The sequence below is a fragment of the Alternaria hordeiaustralica genome (genome assembly GCF_023758085.1).
Source record: "Alternaria hordeiaustralica strain BMP 2776 chromosome Unknown scaffold_19, whole genome shotgun sequence".
Classification (NCBI taxonomy): domain Eukaryota; kingdom Fungi; phylum Ascomycota; class Dothideomycetes; order Pleosporales; family Pleosporaceae; genus Alternaria; species Alternaria hordeiaustralica.
Genome location: NW_026056791.1, coordinates 502,669 through 522,559, shown reverse-complemented (window position 1 = coordinate 522,559; position 19,891 = coordinate 502,669). Strand labels below are relative to the sequence as shown.

Sequence of the window (19,891 nt, the reverse complement as noted above, 5' to 3'; positions counted from 1 at the left end):
CAACGTTGTGTTGTGATATACCTGGGTAAGGTAGGTAGGTTACTACGGGCGTGTGTTAAGCTAAGCTACCGGTATGGTATATCTTCGGTTGATGGACCGGTAGGTATATCGGGATCTACGCGTATACCCTTACCACGACGACTATACACACGCCATTCAACCGTGGTCCGTCACATCACCTCCGCGCCGCCTCCGTCTCCGCCTGTGATACTTGATTGATGTCGTGTCGCCTCACGACTCGGGGGGTGTGATGTGCAGTCTGCAGTCTGCAAGTCAAAACTGCAAGTCAGACAACCCCCCCTTCCCCTGTAGATTATACCACCCTCCCACTATACTCCCCTCCCCCATATCACGACCTCGTCACTTATGTCGGCTCGGCACCGCTGGGAACCGTTAAAGGGCACCGTTAAAAGGCGCTTAGCATGCCTTGGTACGCGATTGGTATATGTTTCATGCTTTATACGCCCCCTGTCTTGCGGCGCGCTCGCTTACCCTGAGATGATGCGCGCGCTTGGCTCTTACCTGCTTTACTGAATTGACGTATACGCTTGGGGGAGCATGGAAGGGTTGAGATGAGAATTCTCCGATGCAATGCCGTTGGTTGATCTGCGGTTGCGCGAGGAGGCGTGTTTGGGGTGGGCTGTTGAGAAGCGCGTGTATGGGCTTGGCGGCGGTGGGATTTCAAGGTTGTGGTGGGTGGTGTTGACGTCGTGGTTACGGCGGGAGTACTTTTTTGCTGTTTTTTGTTTTCTGCTTGTATGTGTGCTGGTGGTTGCGTATTTCGCACATGTGTGGCTGCAAGGAGGAGATGTAGAGGTGGTGGACGGGAACTAGGATACCTACCGAGTGTTGTTTTTCGGCTTACAGGCCGAGGTAGTCCAACGGACGGATTACTACACTGCAGAAAGAAGAAAACACACAACCACAAGGCTACCGATAAATGTAAAATTCCTTTCTCATCCTATGCTTCCTTTTCATGTTCGACATAACGCCCCAAATCCTACTGTAACCACAGCGTTCATCGTGGCTGCCGTCCCGTCCCTCGTAGACCGATGACTTGCAGCCGCGGAGCCTAACATACCTACTCCTACAATCACCACACACACGCATGCACAACACACAGCAGCTATCAAAAAGAACAACACATGCCTGCATCTGTATCTACACCCTCCCAGCCCGCCATCCCAACAAGCATCCGCTCACGCGACTTCACCCGTAGTCGCAGTCGTAATCGTCGTCGTCGTTGTCGTCCTACGTAGCACATGACCACTAACCGCTTCGCTACACCTGCATACCAGCCTCATTTTTTCCACCGCTGATCGTCCTCATCGCCGCATCGCGCATGTGACATACGTCACAGGTGCATAGCTATCCTTACTAACGACTGCAGTTCACGATCGAAGTATCAAGCATGCATCGCAGTAAACAAATGGACAAAGTACCACAAGCGCATTACGCGATACTTTCCATATTTGCTGCCGCGGAGTGTGTCTCGCGTGACGGCTCATTTGGAAACGACGATGAAAAGCCCAGCACGTGGCTGAACAACCATGATAAAACAACGCCGCCGTTGCGCCGAAGTCTACTATCTGTGGAGACGCGTATCTCCACGACGGGCTGACGATGCGATGGCCAGATCGAATCGATTGATCGAACGGGCTGGGGAAGTGGAGCTGGATTGTAAGCCAGCAACCAAGGCAAGCAAGTCATTCCCGGCGCGCAGCGCCAACGGACTGCGACGGCTTCGAAAACAAACGGTGTAGGTGGTCGCCGCCGGGTTCAAGTTTCTTATTCCAGACCGTATGTGAGGCGAGAAAAAGAGGCACGAGGGACCGTTGTCCGGGACGGGAAGCATCAACGTAGTTAGGCAGATTGAGGCGTATAAGAGAAGCAAATATCTCTATGGTGGTTTTTGCTTCTTCATCTCGAGTATACCGTTCATCGAGAGAAAACAAAGAAAGTTACCACCTATCTACCAATCATAATCATCTACTTCTCTTCACACACGAACACCTTCCTACTCGAGTAAAAAGTCTACGTCTCAAACTACAACAAACATGCTCTTCGAAGCCCTCAGCGTCCTCGTCATCGGCGGTTTGAAACTCACAGCCGTGGGCCTGGCGTTCAAATGGATGGCTAGGTACTAGAATGGCCTCTTCACGTGTAGAAGGAGTGAGGCGACGGAAAGGAATTGTCGCAGCCAGTCAGAACAGCGGGGTGGTGGTGCGATTGCCCCGCTGAATGGTGTGAGGCAGGCGCGGGGTAGTTCACCGGGACTGGGAACCACATGCACACGAGCGACAACGGAACGGAGCCGCTACAACACCAACACCAACACCGACATCAACACCAACGATAACACTGTCTACCACTCCATCCCATCCCATCCCATCCCATCACGACATCCACAGCAAAACACCAGCACACCGCACCATGGCAGACCCCCCACAGACCTTCACGTCCCTGCCCATCCTGCCACTCAGCGCCGCGCTTGACCCGGCTACAAAACCGCAGTTCCTGCGCGACCTACGCGATGCCTTGTTGAACGTGGGGTTCTTGTATCTGAGCGAAACGGGGTTGCCGGAGGGGTTGGTGCAGGATGTGATCAAGGAGTGTGGACGGTTTTTCGAGGAGTTGCCAAGGGGGCAGAAGGAGAAGATTGAGATGAAGAATGAGAAGAGTTTTTTGGGGTGGAGTAGGGTGAGTGTGTGATTTCCTTTTGAGTTTGTTATGTTTCTGTTCTATTTGCCAAGTTGAAGTTAGCAAGCAAGCAAGTCGAATGAGAGAGAGAGAGACGACGATTATGCAGATAAGACGATGGTCTATTACAAGCTATCGCTATGCTACGCTATGCATGGTGTGTACGGAAAGAGAGAGAAAAAAAATATCAAGGAAACTATGATACAGAGAACCGAAGAACGAAGAAAGAAAAAGAGAAACCGGCCGTAAACCCATAACGCGTGTATCACAATAAACCTCCAATGCCCTCTCCTCTTCTCATACCAACGCCAGCTGCAAAACAGGAAAAAAAAAAAGACAGATAACAGAATCACCCGGGTATATCCCAAATAGACGACGCCAACAATATGTACTCGACGGCCGTTAACTTGCACACACACACTCTCTCTCCTGCCATTACTCCATCCCATCTCTTCCTCGTAACTCAAAACTTTTGCTTTCTTTCTTTTGGTCGTCAAACGACTCGTCGTAAAATGCATGCTGACAAGAATCCTTTCGTCGTAGCTCGACAATGAAACCACGGCATTCAATCCAGACCACAGGGAACAACTCGATCTCTCAACTCCACACGCACTACCCGGACCCGACGCACCGCTGTACCACAACTTGCTCGCACCGAACCAATGGCCGTCGGCTGACCATCTCCCTTCTTTCAGACCAGTCTATGAGGACTACATACGGCGCATGGCGCACATCTCCACGCTCTTCACGTCGCTGATCGCAGAGGCGATTGGCTTGCCTGCGGAGGCGTTTGAGAAGTTCTTTGATCGGGACCAGCAGCACAAGCTCAAAATTGTCAAGTATCCTGAGGTTGATGTGGGTGACCTGCCGGCTGGGGCGAGCGAGATGGAGCGGAAGAAGTGGGAGATCAAGCGCCAGGGCGTGGGTCCGCATAAAGATAGTATGCTCACCAGCTACCTGCTGCAGGCTTCCGATCAGCTCGGCCTGCAGGCGCAGAACGCAAAGGGCGAGTGGATAGACTGCAAGCCCATACCTGGTACGCTTGTTGTGGCGATCGGGCAAGGCATGGAGGCGCTGACAGATGGGGTTTGCGCGTCAACTACACATCGCGTTCTCAGTCCGCGCAAGGGAGAAGGGGCGCGGTACTCGGTGCCGTTCTTCCAAGGCGTGAGCTACGACGCGCAGTTTGAAGCCATGGATGTGCCGGATGAGGTACTACAGCTGAGGGACCAGGCGAGGAAGAAGCGCAAGGACGATGTGGAGTTCACGTTTGTGAAGGGCAGATGGGGACACCTCGGCGAGGCAACGCTGATGAACAGGATCAAGAGCCATCCCGACGTTGGCGAGCGGTGGTACCCCAACGAGCTGAAGCACATCCGCGCGCAGCAGGCAGCAGCGCAGGCGTCGTCATGAAGGCGATGGCTACCAGGAGAGAGCCTGTAGTCGTAGTGTAGCAGACCATGCCCGACACACGCAGCACCAGTGGCCTCGGATTCACGTGAAGCTTCCGTTCCGTCAGCGTTCCGTCAGCGTTCATGCGGTGTGACAAACAATCACACGAGAGCACTGCCGCCATCGTGATCCAGGATCAAGGGACAATACGGTGAGCTCATGTCCACTTCACATGGTTGTGTATCGGCAACGCTTCCCTATGCAGGACACAAGCGAGCGCAGGCGAGCTACTGCACCCAACGGCGCAATGCGATTGGGCGGAAGCGCGCCCGAACGCATGTATCCCATGTGAGCGGATCCGCGGGACGCCACGCAAAGCCTCCACACCCTGGCCTTGGCAACAAAGGCTCCGCAGCACCCAGCGAAGAAAAAGCCACGCCCGAGAAATTCTGCTGGCCACCGTGTTTCGGCGTTACGGCGCTACTATGTCCATCGGAAGAAAACGTCCGATAAAGGGACGAGGCAAAAAGGGCCGGCGGAACCGCTGTTGTAGACCTTTTCTGCCCTGGCAAACCACCCGATGCTGCATGCGTAACCAGCGTCCGGTGTGTAGCGTAGTGTAGCTCGTAGCTGGCTCGTAAAGTGTATTTGGCATACCATGTTTCAGCGTCGGTGGGCCCTATCCGCACGAGGAAATTTTAGCAGACTTTCTGGCGCATGTGGGGCTAGCTTCCATGCATGTTTCCCTTTCGTAAGTTTACAAAAGACAAATACCATGACGGGTGGCCGATGTCGTGTGGGTGTGATGGATGGGGGATGGATGGTTCCAGGGCATGGGCCAGTTCGAACGGATGCTCGGATGTCGGGAAATCTCGGTTGCATTGCTCCTTCAGGAACGCGCTGGTCTGCGCAATCGCACCATCGAAAGCCCCCAGCGAACCAGACTAAGGGGCGTGGGCGAGGTGGAAGCGAAAGGAAGCCAGCTTGGAAGCCCAAAACGCGGCCGACGGCTCAGAAATCTCGCAACGAGGCCCCCGGTCAGGCGCGCGCGCAGAAAATGGAGGATCCACGGAATGTTCCATTTGCTCATTTCCCTTCTTCTTCCGCTTCCACCATCCCATCATCATCGTATCCACCTCTTCACCGTCCATCGTGCCCTAAGCTAGTCTCCAGGAACGCACTAGGCTGTAGCGTCCCAAGCGGGACCTCTTTGCACCACGGGCGACTGCAATCTTGATGCGATCCCACAATCCGCATGTGGGGCCTTCCGTGTTGCTGTTTCATTGCGCTTCATGCGATCGTGGGGGCAGCGACGTCGACGTCCAAAAAAAAACTTGAGGTGATGCGAAATTGTCCGACGCTGGGGGCGCGCTTGGAAACGGGTGCCGCGTCGTATAGCGGTGAACCGTGAACGTGTGCCTGGTTCTAGCGTGTGAAAACCCAAAGGATCGAGGCGGCGTGGTCGTCCCTGCCAAATTCCCGCGAGATGGATCGCGTCTTGCCGTCATCGACAGCATCGAGCGGCGGCGCGTGCTACTGCTTTCGGAAGGGCCCTTGCGGAACAATTATGATATATCGCCGAGGAATACAGCCTATCGTGACTGTGCCGCGTGGTGCCGCGTGTCAAGGACATTTTGTCCCGCGTCGAGAAGATTGCGATGAAGGAGCAATTTGTTCCATGGCGCGTGGTTGCGTCTAGTAGATTGCTCGATGTGGGTGTTGTGTGATCGAAGGATCGTCTCCCTGGTACCCTTGCCAACGGTCTGCAGCCACGTAGGATTTGCGAACATGTTCAGACGAGTCGTGGTCATACTCAATGCTCAACCTTCATGTTGGACTGGTATGGCTGGTAGATGATGTGCTGTCCTTGCTCGTTCATCATCTGCGGCTGGCCGTGCTGTGCGTGCATCATGGGCATCTCGCTGCCATGGCTAACCTGGGGAGGGTAGCCTTGCTGGGGACCAACAGGGTAGGAGCCGTAGGGAGCAGATGTGTGATGTTGCTGGTGCTGATGCTGAGGTGGGCCTTGGCCTTGGACGGGCTGGTGATGCATAGGAACACTCATGTGTCGTTGGTACTCCGAGGCATGAGGCGAAGGATGCGAGGTCGGTGTACCGTAACCGGACATTGGCATCGGCTGAGAAGTGACCATGGAGGCGTTCTCAAGAGGGTAAGACATGGCTCGCGCGTTGCTCTCCATGACATATGGGCTTGGGTATGACATGTTGGGCTGCTCAACCGCATGGACCGACGCATCCTGCACTGGCATGGAAACTTGGTGGTGCTGTTGCTGAGGGTGGCTGGGGTGAGGACTCCAGCGAACTCCCTCGTGCTGTGGCGCTTGGACTTCACCCATGGCAGGTGGCGTATCAACGTGCGGTGAGGAGACGTGGTGGGCGTACGTGTGCTGCGACTGCCAGTGTCCAGGTTGAGACACGGGCGTCGCTATTTCGGGGACTGAATGTGCGCTCCTCGCCGTTCCAGTAGACATTCTCCGGGGTTGGCTGAGCATCTGAACCCGATCACTCGGTGAAGGTGCGCCTGCTGTAGTCATGTCAGCCTCCATGCATTGATATCACATTGGGTGGAGAACGAGGCTCGCGCTTCTCGCCTCGCCTCGGCGGGAACAGGAATCCGACGTTACAGATACTGCACGTCGCTCAATCGAGCCGCCAGACCGGAATGCGGGAAATGAAGCAAAAGAAAGATGTGACATGTTGCGAAAAGAGGTTCGGCTGCACCAAAACGGTTGCGGCCCGAGACACCAAAAAGCAACCATGACAACCCAACGAGCTTGTGAGTCGAACAATTGGACAGTGCTTTTGCAGGAATGAAATCAATAGTACGTACCTGCTCCTGATTCTGGAACTCCCAGTGCCGATACGGCGTGTGACAGGCGGGCGCGGAGGACTGCGTTCTCTTGCTCGAGCTCCTCGTTCCTCCGGATGAGGTCCATCATCTTGGTGGAGGAGTTGTTCTCCAGTTGCGCAGTGAGGTCGCGAACCTGGCGTTCAAGAGTGTCGATGTGGTCTTTTGTTCTTTGACGGATAGCTCGCTGTGCTTCTCGGTCATTCGCTCTCTTTCGCTCGAGTTGAGCGGCGGTGAGGGTGGTGACGCTGCGGGTGCCGGCTCTCGAAGGTCGCTTCTTCGCACCGGGAGTGAGCTGTCTGGCTTCGGAGCCAGAAGAATGGCCTTCGTAAGGCGGCGACCTCTTCTGCTGGTCCATGTGAGGCGAGTGGTAGCTGGAGGTACTCATGAAGTCACTCCTGTAGGCGATAGGGTCTCGGTAGTGGAGAATTGAAGTCATCGAGGATCCGCGAGAGGCGGTGAGAGTATATGCGATGTCGACGTTGCTATGTCAGCGTGGCCCAAACGAATGCGGTCCAAGCGTTTGGCAATATCAGTTATGTCTGTACAGGCGAAGGGTGCTCCCGTGCTTTGGGGGGAGAATAATGACGAGGGATGAGGGGTGCTCTGTGCCGTGTTGCAGATGCGAAGGAAGGATGATGTCAGTCAGAGACAGATATTAGAAACAAAGTCAGGGACGGCACGACCAAAGGAGCGAAGCAAAATGGTAGAGAGACAGGACTGATGGTAGCAAGACATGGCTGGCATGAGCCTATAACCTGCTATCAGGTCTCATGGATAGCGTCTGGCGGGACCCATGCTCGGCCCTAGGCTAGTGTTGGCATCCTGATCCTGGGCCCCTGGTGGGTAGCCACACAACGTGGGTTCTGGGGAAATCGTTTCACTTTAGCTTGTACGTTAGTACGAGGCTTGGACGCCGCATAGTGTAGGTAGCCCACAGGCTCGTATCAGCTTAGGGTGGTAAAGACCCTTCACGCCATATAAACTCTCAACGGTGGTGGCAGGAAGGCCGGGCTAGGAGCACGTCGCCCTGCGTCTGGGTGCGAGGCGTGACTGTTCTGGAAAGGCACTACCACAGGCTCTAGCTTGTTAATTGCACCCCACCCGCGTTGGCATGGCCGAGTTCCTGCGCAACACGCTTCGGCCCACCTGACGTCGAGAGTGCGCGCAGAAAAGCGCCCGTGGGCCCACCGCGAAGGGTCTACGGAAGCGCATAATAATGGGCAGACATGGTGCTGATGTCGCCATGGCCGCTTGCCAGTCAGGAAGCTGGTCGTGTTTGCGGACCGTAGCGAAGTTTGGATGACAGGCAAGCCAGACACGGACAAAATGTGACGTTTGAGGAGCGTATGGCGTGGGCTCATGCAGCGAGTACGTGAAGCGATGCCAGGATCCAGGGATGACACGGGCGATGCAAAGGAGCGCGCAGACGAGCAGGCCCCGGCAGCGCTAAAAGGGTCAGCACGTGGAAGCCCTGCATGGTGAAAATTAGCCCGAAGTGCCAAGGGCCACGATGGGCCTGTCCATGGCTGCTTCAGTCGGAGGGTCGCACTGAGCGTCGAGGCGGCGGGCAATTGCGAGACGCTCGAGGGTCCGCTGTGGATCTCTGCGAGTATTGAGTCCCAGGGGGGATAGCCTGACAGGCACGTCGATCATGTCGGGACGCAGGGCCATGGCATGGTCCGCCATGAACGAGCAGCGAGGGCTCAGGGCTTTGGAGGGATAGTTCCGAAGTAACTCCACGGACCATGTTTACACCACAGGTGACATATCGAGTTTGAGCAGTCTTGCCGACGCAGCGAGGAGGACATGTTCGGCGGAGTAAACTCTATCGTGGCCTCATGGCTATCGATGCGTTTCATGCCGTGTGCTGGCTATGCATACATGGTACGTCTATATTCGGCGCCCTGCAGCCTAAGCGCATGGTCGGCACGTGGGAAGATATGGTGAGGGCTCCGTCATTCGCAGGGACTGCATTGCCGACAGTCGGACTTGCAGAAATGAGCTGAGGAGCATTGGCCAGAGAGAGTCCGTGATGCGCTCCTGCACGCCGCATGGGGGAGAGGTCAGAAGGTTGTGGCTAGAGCTCGTGCGCCGTACCGCATCCAGTGGTATAGGAAGACTACGTGCAAACCTTGGATAATCACATCTCGTGACGAGTTGGAGATGCTGATGGGCAGAGCCAGTGCAGGACCAGGCAGTCTTGCCATGGGGGTCGCGGATCTGCTGCGCTATGCATCACATCCCCCAATAATCGATAAAGCAAGAATCCTCCGAGCAACCTCACCGCTCCATAGACGCAGGCGCACACGGCGAGGCTTCAGCGACTAGGCCGTAGACGGCAGCGCTGCCAGGCCTCACTTGGCGCCGATATTGGACGATAGCGAATTTCGGCAACTGTTTCGAAGATGACAGTGATGCACGTCGGCAGCACTAGGCTAAGGTGCCGCCAGCCGCGTGCCGCGATGAGAGAATGGACCGGAGCGCGCGATCCTGCCCAGTGCGTGCTGGCGATGGAGACGTGGGCAGAATTTTCAACTGCGGTCGCGAGATGCAGGTTCACGGGCAGAGTCGTGGTGGTTTGGAGGGGCACAGGTGGGGAGCCCGAAGGATCAATTGCGCCGCACCACCTGCAACGCGCGCCTGATTGCGGCTAGCAGCGACGTTATTTGACGTCGTGCGTATACCTGAGACAGCGACAGCTCGACTGTGCCCGAAAGCGTGCTTCATTTCCAGCCAACTCCATCGCCGGCCTCAGGTTTCGGTGAAGAGTCGAGGGCCATGGTACGCGTACGGGAAGTCACGAGGTTAGCTCCTTCCCTACGTCAATGCCCACCGCCCGCGCTCGCTTCTCCCTTGCGCACTCTAGCCCCAATACTCTCACCGTCCATGCCACCGTCCATGCAAACTTCTAGCGCGCCGCCGTCACGTCTCTACGCAGTTAGGGACCTCCAGGAGTGGCTGACATGAGGCCACTCTGCTGTTTGTAATCGACTGGGGCAGCTCTCCCGATGCGCCCTCGACATCACCGACACTACTAACCAACATCGTCATGACAGTCGCGAGATGCTGAAACTAGCCGTTGCTGCTACCACCACGAATGGCGAGCCTAATATCGACGTTCCCCACACGTAGCTGCCCGAACGTTGATCTTCGCCGTATCCAAGGGCGGCGCGCCGTATCAAATGCACCTCGCGTCCAGTATGTCCATCTCGTCTCTGCAGTGTCGATAGAGCGGTGAATTCCGTGTGCTCCAATCTCAGGGCTCCATCCAGTGCTCAACCGAATGCGAAATCCGAACATCCGTCTCCGTGGAGCCCCATTGTCGTCAACCCCTTCCGTGCAATGCAGGCAGTGGTACCCGTGCGTCGTGGCCCGGAGCGGCAGATCGGTGCTGCGGTGTAACCATCTCTGCCTGTCAGATCGCAGCTGCAGTGTCACCACCGACACCCAAACACTGGAATTCTTGGGATGCAGAGCGAGCGCCGGTTCGCTCGCTAGACCTGTCTTACTCGTAAAGGCGCCTGGCGGCTGCACGCAAGCTTAGTTCAACCATCTCCAAGGGCCCTACAGACAAGCCCAACTCTAGGACACCATGTCCACTTTGCGGGCCCGTGAACGATTGCGCAAGCAAACCTGCGTCGGCCGGATCAGATGGCGTCCGAAACATCAGCATTATCATAATCTCAAGTGCCGGTCCCAAAGTAAGGCCAGCCGCCAAACTGTCACAGACGGACGGTTCGTCATGACTCCATGACTTCGCTACCAAACTTAGGATCTATCTTTCCGTGCCTACTAGATAATCAGCCGGCATTCTTCCATGAACCTGCATCCTGAGTGTCCGCTGCTAATCTCGAACTCAATTGTCCAACTCCACAAGACCATGCCACCCACTAGCGGCCACGAACTTTTGGTGAAGACGACCCCTAGCCTGAAACATGCTTGTGGAAAATTAGAGTTTACGGGTCTACCCCAACAAGGATGCCCCACTTGCTCTAACCACACCATTTGGATCTCTCCTAGCCTCGCTAACGCTACAATTTCGCGCCCTCCCTCACCGATCACGCTTCACGATTCGCGCCAAGCGAGCCTGTTGCGCCATCAAAGGTCTCCGAAGCTTCTAGCTCTTAGACTAGAAGTGCAACATAGCGATGGCGCAACCTCTTGCTATCGAGTGATTGGTGGGGCGTGCAATTACAGTTTTCAGTCGCTATCGTTTTGGCCAAACCCGAATGCGATTGTATAGTCGTTGGGCGCGCCACGTTCCTTTCTTTTTGGCGTTTACCTGCATAAAGGACGCAATTGTGGGGTATGATTCGAGGCTGAAAGTGGCGGTACGCTGACGTTGGTGGACGAATGCGTGTAGGAAACAGGCGAGATGGGACGCGTGCCGATTTGGCTGTCAGGGATCTCTTCAGCTCTACAGGCACCCTTCACCCTCAACCATGACAGCATGGTGGGCACTCAACCAAACTTTATCAACTTTGGTACACTACGCCTCGGGCACCACGGCACCACGATCTTAGCAGACAGATGAGGAGTTCATTCAAACGTCGGAATCAATATCGCGAGGCTAACACGGGAGATACACAACCATCATCCCAGTGGTTGTTACCACGCGGGGCCTAAGATGGCGCAATGCTCCGGATCTAAGATAGTATCTACAGATGCAAAGACTCCGAGATCCATCTAAGACAAGAGAGGGTCGCACAGCTTTCCGCACACGGTAATTTGCAAGGACAGCCCATCATGGCATGCCACATTGTGCCACATCGTCCCACATTCACCGTCTCCCATCCACATACATGACGCTAGAAAAATCCTAGAAGGGCGCTGCCTATCAATCCAGGCCCATCCCGACAGTGATTCGGTGGATGCGTATCCGTCCTACACCGTCGTACGCCACATCCGCGGGTCGCCAGGATTCTCGGTTTCTTACTCCTTTTTGATGTACTTGTCAAAGATTTTCGAGATTTCTCGCGCGCTCTTCTTAGGGTATCGCTTCTGGCCACCCTTGTAGTCGACGTAGGTAACGCCGAAACGTGTCGTGTAGCCTTCGGCCCACTCAAAGTTGCTGCAGGTACACCAAGTCAGTGTCCATGACGCTTTACACGGCGTCCGCGGGACCCCAAGCCCGCAGTGTTTGAGGCTAGGAGAGAAAGAATGATCTACCCGGGAGCGAACGCGCAACCGCCATGCGGACAAATAAAGACTCCACCACTCACTGGGAAAGAAAAAGAAACTTCTTGATGACAAGTGGGGGTCAGGGTAGACGTCAAGAAACGGGATTACTCACTCCATGAGACTCCAAGCTGAGTAGCCCCTGACATCGACACCGTCCAAGGTATGAGCATCGGCCAAGGCTCCAATGTATCCCCTGAAGTACTCGCAACGGAACTCGTCGTCGAGCAACTTCTCAAGAGGGAGATCGTTCTCCCCCTTGAGACTGGTTCCGTTCTCCGTCACATAGAAGGTCGGGCCGCCGTACCTATCACTGAGCCACTTGATTAGCTTTCTGAAACCCAAAGGCATTGGCCTCAGCCAGACGGATTGAGTCTCTGGGCCAATCCATTCGCCCTTCTTGTTCTGGTAAAGAATGTCCATATTGCCAACATGATCTTCAGGCTCAGGCTCAGTGTCCTTGTGTCTAATGTAATTGGCGCAGTAGTGGTTCATGCCATAGAAGTCATTGCTTCCCTTGACGAGAGCCGCTTCTTCCGGTGTGAAGTCGGGAAGGCGATCGCCCAGTTGCTTGCGCATCGAGTCTGGGTACTTGCCAAAGTACACTGGGTCGCCGAACCAGCAAATGGCAAATTCGATCTTGCGGTCGCAGGCCTCGCGATCCTTCGGGTCTTCTGGATCCCACGGTTCTGTCCAGTCGCCTAGAAACGGCATATCAGCTTGTCATATTCATGCTCAGACGTGAGGCCGATTTTTACTACCCTGGCACGGCCTTCGATATGCGTGGTACCCACACCTTCTACGCGAGCCACGTGCTGGTCACTTACCATTGAGCGTAATCCCAATCTGGCCTCCATCCTTGGCCTTGAAGTCATCACGGTAGGCCTTGACCGCCGCACCATGGGCAATGAGGAGCGAGTGGCCGACGATCCACGGCTCCCGCGAGCTGTCACCTTCAGCGCTCTTGGTCCGGTCACTGCAACGACCGGGAGCAAAAAGGCCGGTGCCATAGCCGAGAATAGAGCTGCACCAAGGCTCGTTGAAGGTGATCCAATATTTTACCTTCGAACCGAAAGCCTTGAAACACACCCTAGCGTAGTTCTCGTAATCCTTCACGAACTCGTCCTTGTTCAGCATGCCCCCATATCGCTTGTGCAGGTTGTCTGGGAGATCCCAATGAAACAGTGTTATCATCGGCTCGATGCCTGCGGCACGGAGATCGTCGACCAAGTTGATGTAGTACTGCAGACCTTTTTCGTTTACGGGGTCGTTGCGTCCGCCGAGCGGTATGATGCGGGACCACGAGAGCGAAAAGCGGTATGATTTTGCGCCGATATCCTTCAACAGGGCAATGTCCTCGTCAGTGCGGTGGTAGGAATCGCATGCAACATCTCCGGATTCTCCGCCAGCAATCTTGCCCGGGATGCGGCAGAACGTGTCCCAAATGGAATCGGCGCGGCCATCTTCATGCGGTGCGCCTTCGATTTGGTAACTGCGGGTTCAGAAACTCAGTATGTGACAACAATGTGGCGCCCCCCAAACCGTATATCTCGTTGGCGGGGTACAATTGGGGAGTGGAGAAATCGGTCCTGAGATCAGACGAACCTGGCTGTTGCGAATCCCCACAGGAAATCCTTCGGCAGATACGACTGCGACATGATGGTTTTGATTGCGGTTCAAGCAGTCTTATTGTCAGAGGTGCTTACGCTGACAATCTAGAGAAGCAGAAAGCAACCCGCAGCAACGGGACAGGTATACTTCTATATACGTGGACACAGCAAAAGGCTGCGGAGAACGTCCCGCCGTAACCGTCCTCACGCGTCGACAAGACCTTAATCGACGCGCAGTAAGACATATGAGGAACTTGGTACGGCTCCGTCGAGCTCAAGCGGGCTGGAGGTCGCATTCTCCGCCTTCTCAATGGCTCCTGGGTCCAGCGACCCCGCTCATAGTCACGATCACTTGAGTGTTATAGCTTCATCCCACATGACGAAGCTACACTTTTACGTCGATTCTGCCCATGAGGGTCCTCGATGATGAAGGCGGTCAGTGGGACTGCGGCCCGTTGATTCAGCCTGCCTATTAACCTGCTATGCGGCAGCGCGGAAGTCATCTTGGGCGCAAGGTGATGCTTGGAGGAGTGGGATGGCGGGGTATTGGGTCTGGCGGCCGTTTCCCGCGCGACCACTCCAGGGCGTCCGTCAACCAAGTCGCGCCGAAGAGCATGTTCCTCATCGCCTCATTCGCGAATCTAAGAGCTGATGACGGTCTAAGATGGAGTCGTCGGGAACGATGCTCTACATGTAGTGGTAGTTACGGGGATGGTGGATTGGGTGGGCTCAAAGAAGGCGCTATACCCAGTCGAGCAGAGCTTCCGAATGTACAGTATCTTCTCTCGACAGCTTGAGCTTCACTACACTGTCGGAACTACACTGAAGGCTGGTACAACCTCGGCGCAAGCAGCAGTATATAATGGGTGGCTTCTGGGGATGAGAAAGCCATGATACAGTATCGAGCAATCGAATAATCCCAACACGAACCTCCGCGATGCTCTCCGCGCTCCGAACCATCCGATCTCCGACGAGACGCGCCGTCACACAATTGCGCACCGCCGCGACACAAGCCCAGAAGCGCGCTGGTGATATATCTGACGCTTTCGCATCGCTCTCGGGACAGGAGTTTACGCCTCTGACGCCCGAATATGCGGACCTCAAGAGCCGTCTGATCCGGGGGCACGAAGGCGAAGTGCGAGAGTCTTGGGAACGCCTCCTTCGAGATCTGCGCGAGGAGATTCCGCTGATTGTTGAGCGTGGCAGTCAGGTTATCCCAGAGATTGATTTCAAGGATATCGACAATGCGCCCGAGTCTTTCAGCAGTGAGCTGCGGAAGAGAGGTGTCGCTGTCATCCGGAATGTGGTACCAGAGCAGGAAGCGCTGCAATGGAAGGAAGACTTGAGAAAGTATATTCGCCAGAATCCTCAGACAAAGGGTACGTCTGCGCGCATCCCAGAAATATACGCATAACTAACCATTCTGCAGCATTTCCCGCCGACAATCCTCAAGTCTTCGAACTCTACTGGTCGCGCACCCAGCTCCTCGCCCGCGGTAACCCGAACCTCCTCAAGACGCAATCCTTCCTCATGTCCTACTGGCACAGCCTCAACCCCCACATCCCGCTCTCCACAAAACACCCCATAAGCTACGCCGACCGCCTGCGCATGCGCCTCCCCGGCGACGCCAAGTTCGCCCTAGGCCCACACGTCGACGGCGGCAGCGTAGAACGCTGGGACGAAGAAGGCTACGGGCTAGGCAAAGTCTACGACTCTGTATGGAAAGGGCGATGGGAAGATTTCGACCCCTGGGAAGCCAGTTGTCGTCTCCCCGTCATTTCAGACCTGCACCAAGGCGTAGGAGCATGCAGCGCATTCCGCATGTTCCAAGGCTGGCTCTCGCTCTCCAACACCGGTCCCTTCGAAGGCACACTCCTAGTCAACCCGCTGTTGGCGAAAGCAACAGCATACTACCTCCTCCGCCCCTTCTTCTCCCCCAAACGCGGCGTCGAGCCAGGCGCGCAAACACCCTCCTCCACCTCCACCACAAACACCGCCGATTTCCTCGCCTCCGATAACTGGGAAATGGATAAGACGCAAAACGCCTGGGTCCATGGCGCAACACCCGGTCGCGGCCAGGAACTGTCACATTTGCTACATCCCCATCTCAACTTGCAGAAATCTATGATTCATATGCCGAAGGTCAGGCCGGGTGACTACGTAGCCTGGCACTGCGACACCATTCACAGCGTCGACAAGACGCACGCCGGATCTTCTGACTCCAGCGTCTTGTACATACCCGCTTGTCCTATGACGGAGGATAACGCCAATTACCTTGTTCGTCAGCGCGAGACGTTCCTTGCTGGTACCCCAAGTCCGGATTTCGGTGGCGGTGTGGGTGAGAGTGAGCATGTTGGGCGTATTACAGCTGGGGATATGGAAGAGTTGGTTGGGGAGGATGGGAAAAGGGCTATGGGGCTACAAGAGTGGGATAGTGATGCGCAAGGGCTGGGACCGGGGGAGAGGGTTATCTTGGATCGGGCGAATAAGATCTTGGGGTTTTATGATTAGGGTATGATGGTATTATGGAATGATGGTATGAATCTGGTATTCTCTATTGCTTTGTTGAGCGTGCTGGTGCACTAATGCGAGCACAACGCGATTGGGTAATTGCAATGCAGGTACGTTTTCTAAACACCTCGTAATTGCAGTATGCAGCCATGCGTGTGTCGCTTCAATAGATTCTATCTATTAGAAGCTAAGCTACAGAGTTGGTTGCGTCTAAGTAATCTCATACAGTTTGATTTCTCTACAAGAACTGAAATGGGTCGAAAGGGTAAAATTGATGTAAGAACACGAGATTTGAGGTATATGCAGCGCTTACATGGATGAAAATGACAACATTACCAGGCCATCGCCTGCCTGCGGATCGAAAGAGTATGCATACAGCTGCATTGCGATTATATGTAGTGTTACTCGGTCGTGCTGTGCCGGCATTTTAGTACCAGCATACCTAGGTATTCAACATGGCAATGGACTCGTTCTCTACGCCTTTCAATTTGAACGTTCCGGTATGATTACTCTTCGCCATTCCCTCTTCTCGCACGTGTGGCTGTGTGCGACGCGATTCTATCGCGTGTGTCTTGGCGTTCGTCGAGGATGGGAAGGTGTGATGGGCGCCTGAAGCAAACCTCGCCTTGTTTACAATCGTCACGGCGCGTCCTTGGAGCTGCATCTCACCTCTTCGCTCGTTGGCGCCGTAAACTCCCGCCGGCAAGCTTGAGCTTCTCGCGATTGCTCTCGTGTCTCTCCGGGCGACGATACTGCAGAGAGTTGCTCGTTTTGCGCGCAACAATATCAGCAATCGCTTTCCGATCTTTTGTTGCGGGTTTCACTGTCGCGACCGCGTTGCAGGCAAGCACCTCAGATCTGTATACACTGTCGCTTCTGTCCTCGTGAGAGCTGCTCGCGGTAGCTCACAACTCGTCGCTCTCTCGTCGCGCATCGTCCATAGCATAATTCCATCCAACAGTGTCGAGCACCATTGCCAGGATGCAAATTCCAAAGCGAGACTCACACCCAGCCGATCCAAGCGAGCCCTCATTCCTTGACCGGCCAGGCGAGATTCGCAACTTGATCTACGAACAACTGTTCAAACGCGCTGAACCAATCCTCCTTCACAACACCGATGCTTACCATGCGGTCGAACCCAAACGAAGAAATTACGACACAGATGAGGGATTCTACGCCCTGACAGCCAGGTTTGAGACGGAACTCGAGTCCAGAATTGGCGCCGATGATGAGTTCACCCACGACTTCCACTTGGGATTACCGCTGCTGCTGGTCTGTCGACAGATATACCATGAGGCAGCTAGTGTGTTTTATAGCGACAATACCTTTGTTTTCTCGCGTGTGCTTGATCGCCATGATGGGAGGAATAACCCGCGCTATGACGATTTCAATGGGAAAGCTTATCATCAGTTCGCATATGCTTCCGTATGGCTATCCAACATTGGCAGTCAGTTTGGGATGCTAAAGAAGGTACATATCGATGTCGAAGCTATGTGCTATCCCGCTTGCAAGCATCAATTTGATGGTTTCGATGCATTGCCTTTGTTACGATTGCTTTGGAAGAACGGTGCAAAAAAGTCACCAATCACATTCGCTTGCACTGGGAGGAGACTGGACCCTGAGTGCGAGAATTCCTTCGCACGGACTGAGGAACAAAAGAAGCGGTATGAGGTACAGAAAAGGCAGTATCCGAGAGACTTAGTCAACGACTTCAATGCGGTCTTCTCCAGTTTGATCGGAAACGGACAATTTAGTTTACAAAGATTCGCCAATTTCGACCGGCTTATTCACTCTGTCAGCATACATTTTGTGGAACGATACATGCGAGTCACATTTGACAAGACAAGGAACATAGTCACTGGAGGGAGTTCGCAGTGGACCAGAATGGAGACGTCGTCATCAGACAACTAGGCTCAAAGCCACGCCACCTCCTGGACCTTCCTCGAAGTGTCCTGTCAAAGATCATCAACCTAGCGGCACTATCGCCTGAAGGTCCAATACTAGACATTGATAATCATACCATACACGGGCTACAGCTGAACATCTGGCAGCTCAGCAGGAAGTCACGTTCTGATTTCAGAATCAGGAACATGTTGACTCACAACACGAACGTTACCATGGTCAAAACAAGTACCAAGAGTAGGACCAGTTTCAAGGACTTCCACTTTTTACGAGTACACTGCCTTACACGTCCTTGCTGCTTCTTCGTACCCAGATGGGATAGATCCATCGCGTCGTTCAACATCGCTCTCGTTTTCGAAACCGCCGCCGCAACATCACTAAGCACGCTGCGTATCAACGTCGTAGGCCTCATAAAGGCGTTGAAAGATGCCGCAAAAGAACAGGTGAGCATCTCCATCTCGCTCAAGCGCCCGGGGGCAGATGCGTGCGAAGCATTGCAGAGTGGCAAGATTCCCCTGCCAGATCTGGAGCGAAGAGTCTTCTTGCTCCTATCTGATGTCATAGCTGGCTGGGACGTTGCAGAGGACAAGCTGCCGGATATCTGGATGGACGGGCACGGGAAGCTCATCAGCGCGACATACTCTGCTTCTGCCACTGTACTAGCTAGCCGCGTTGAGAATCGGCATGCGAAGCTCAAATCGGTCGAGGTGCAGCAAAGAGGGTACCAATTTGCTACGGACCTGTCTAATAACAAAAGGGACGTGGAAGGGGGTCGACGCGCTATGTGGTCCGCGCTCCGAGAAGAGTATTGGCGTGATTGGCAGGATTGGTCACGGAAGAGGAGGGTGGAGGAGGATAGATTGGACATATATGTAAGGGAGAGAGATGAAGCCATGAGGGAACAGTCTGGTTTTAACTTGGATTGATATGAAGAGAGAAGGCTGGGTCAAGGGGGACGTTTGAGACGGGGTATCTGAGGACTACCTAGCGATGCTTCACGGGCGAGAAGGCATTGAATGACCGGGACTTGTGGGATATGGGGAATAGAATGACGAGAAAAGCGGAGGAAGGAATGAAAAGGATGCTCTTCCAATGGACGCCCCCAAAGCGTTTGATGTCAATCAACATGACAACTTGAGAAATATCGTGTTCGAGACACAGAGCGATACCGTGGATAGAATACACTACACTGACTTCGCGCATAGCCGCTAGAACGAGTTACCTTCAGAAATCAGAACAACGAACCAGCCACAGAACCAAAAGACGAAAATATGCGACTTCCAATGACGTACGCAGTGCCGATGACTAAAAGACAAGAACAACCCCTCCAGGGCTCAAACAAAGAGGCTGAAACTGTTTGCTATATCCACAACATGCGTGACGTACACCTCGTTCTTCTGCGCGTTTCATAACCAACGGTGTGACCTCATCTGCGTGACAAGAGCCGAATAATGGAAGAAGCAAGAGCGAGAGAGGTGAGCGCGGGTAAGAGTGGGAGAAACGTGGGAGATGAAGAGCGCGTCCATCAAGTGGTGAGCTTGAGAATGCAGTATAGAGAATAGAGGGCAGGAGATGCAAGATTGGAAAGTGGTATAACGATGCCATTGTACACACTCCTCAAGTACTCAAAACACACATACGCAATGCTAGAACGCTACAGAGTATAATAACCAAACAAATGGGCGACGCGCTATGCACGACTTCGATAGCAAACAAACAGCCATACG

General features: G+C 54.3%; 4 protein-coding genes across 4 annotated transcripts; 2 read left to right on the top strand and 2 right to left on the bottom strand.

Annotated features, from left to right (window-relative positions):
• Nucleotides 1-2,433: 2,433 nt before the first annotated feature.
• On the top strand, nt 2,434-4,113 carry J4E84_008073 (uncharacterized protein; the record flags this gene model as incomplete). The annotated part of the gene is made up of 2 exons (XM_049390651.1): nt 2,434-2,700; nt 3,244-4,113. 2 exons carry the CDS (start codon nt 2,434-2,436, stop codon nt 4,111-4,113), a joined length of 1,137 nt encoding a protein of 378 aa, XP_049241752.1.
• A 1,792-nt stretch (nt 4,114-5,905) lies between these two features.
• On the bottom strand, nt 5,906-7,318 carry J4E84_008072 (uncharacterized protein; the record flags this gene model as incomplete). Its single annotated transcript, XM_049390650.1, has 2 exons — nt 5,906-6,636; nt 6,943-7,318. 2 exons carry the CDS (start codon nt 7,316-7,318, stop codon nt 5,906-5,908), a joined length of 1,107 nt encoding a protein of 368 aa, XP_049241751.1.
• A 4,577-nt stretch (nt 7,319-11,895) lies between these two features.
• On the bottom strand, nt 11,896-13,799 carry J4E84_008071 (uncharacterized protein; the record flags this gene model as incomplete). Its single annotated transcript, XM_049390649.1, has 4 exons — nt 11,896-12,034; nt 12,257-12,842; nt 12,969-13,633; nt 13,747-13,799. The coding sequence occupies 4 exons, from the start codon at nt 13,797-13,799 to the stop codon at nt 11,896-11,898; spliced, it is 1,443 nt and encodes a 480-aa protein (XP_049241750.1).
• Nucleotides 13,800-14,688: 889 nt separating this feature from the next.
• Nucleotides 14,689-16,262, top strand: J4E84_008070 (uncharacterized protein; the record flags this gene model as incomplete). Its single annotated transcript, XM_049390648.1, has 2 exons — nt 14,689-15,130; nt 15,181-16,262. 2 exons carry the CDS (start codon nt 14,689-14,691, stop codon nt 16,260-16,262), a joined length of 1,524 nt encoding a protein of 507 aa, XP_049241749.1.
• Nucleotides 16,263-19,891: the final 3,629 nt, after the last annotated feature.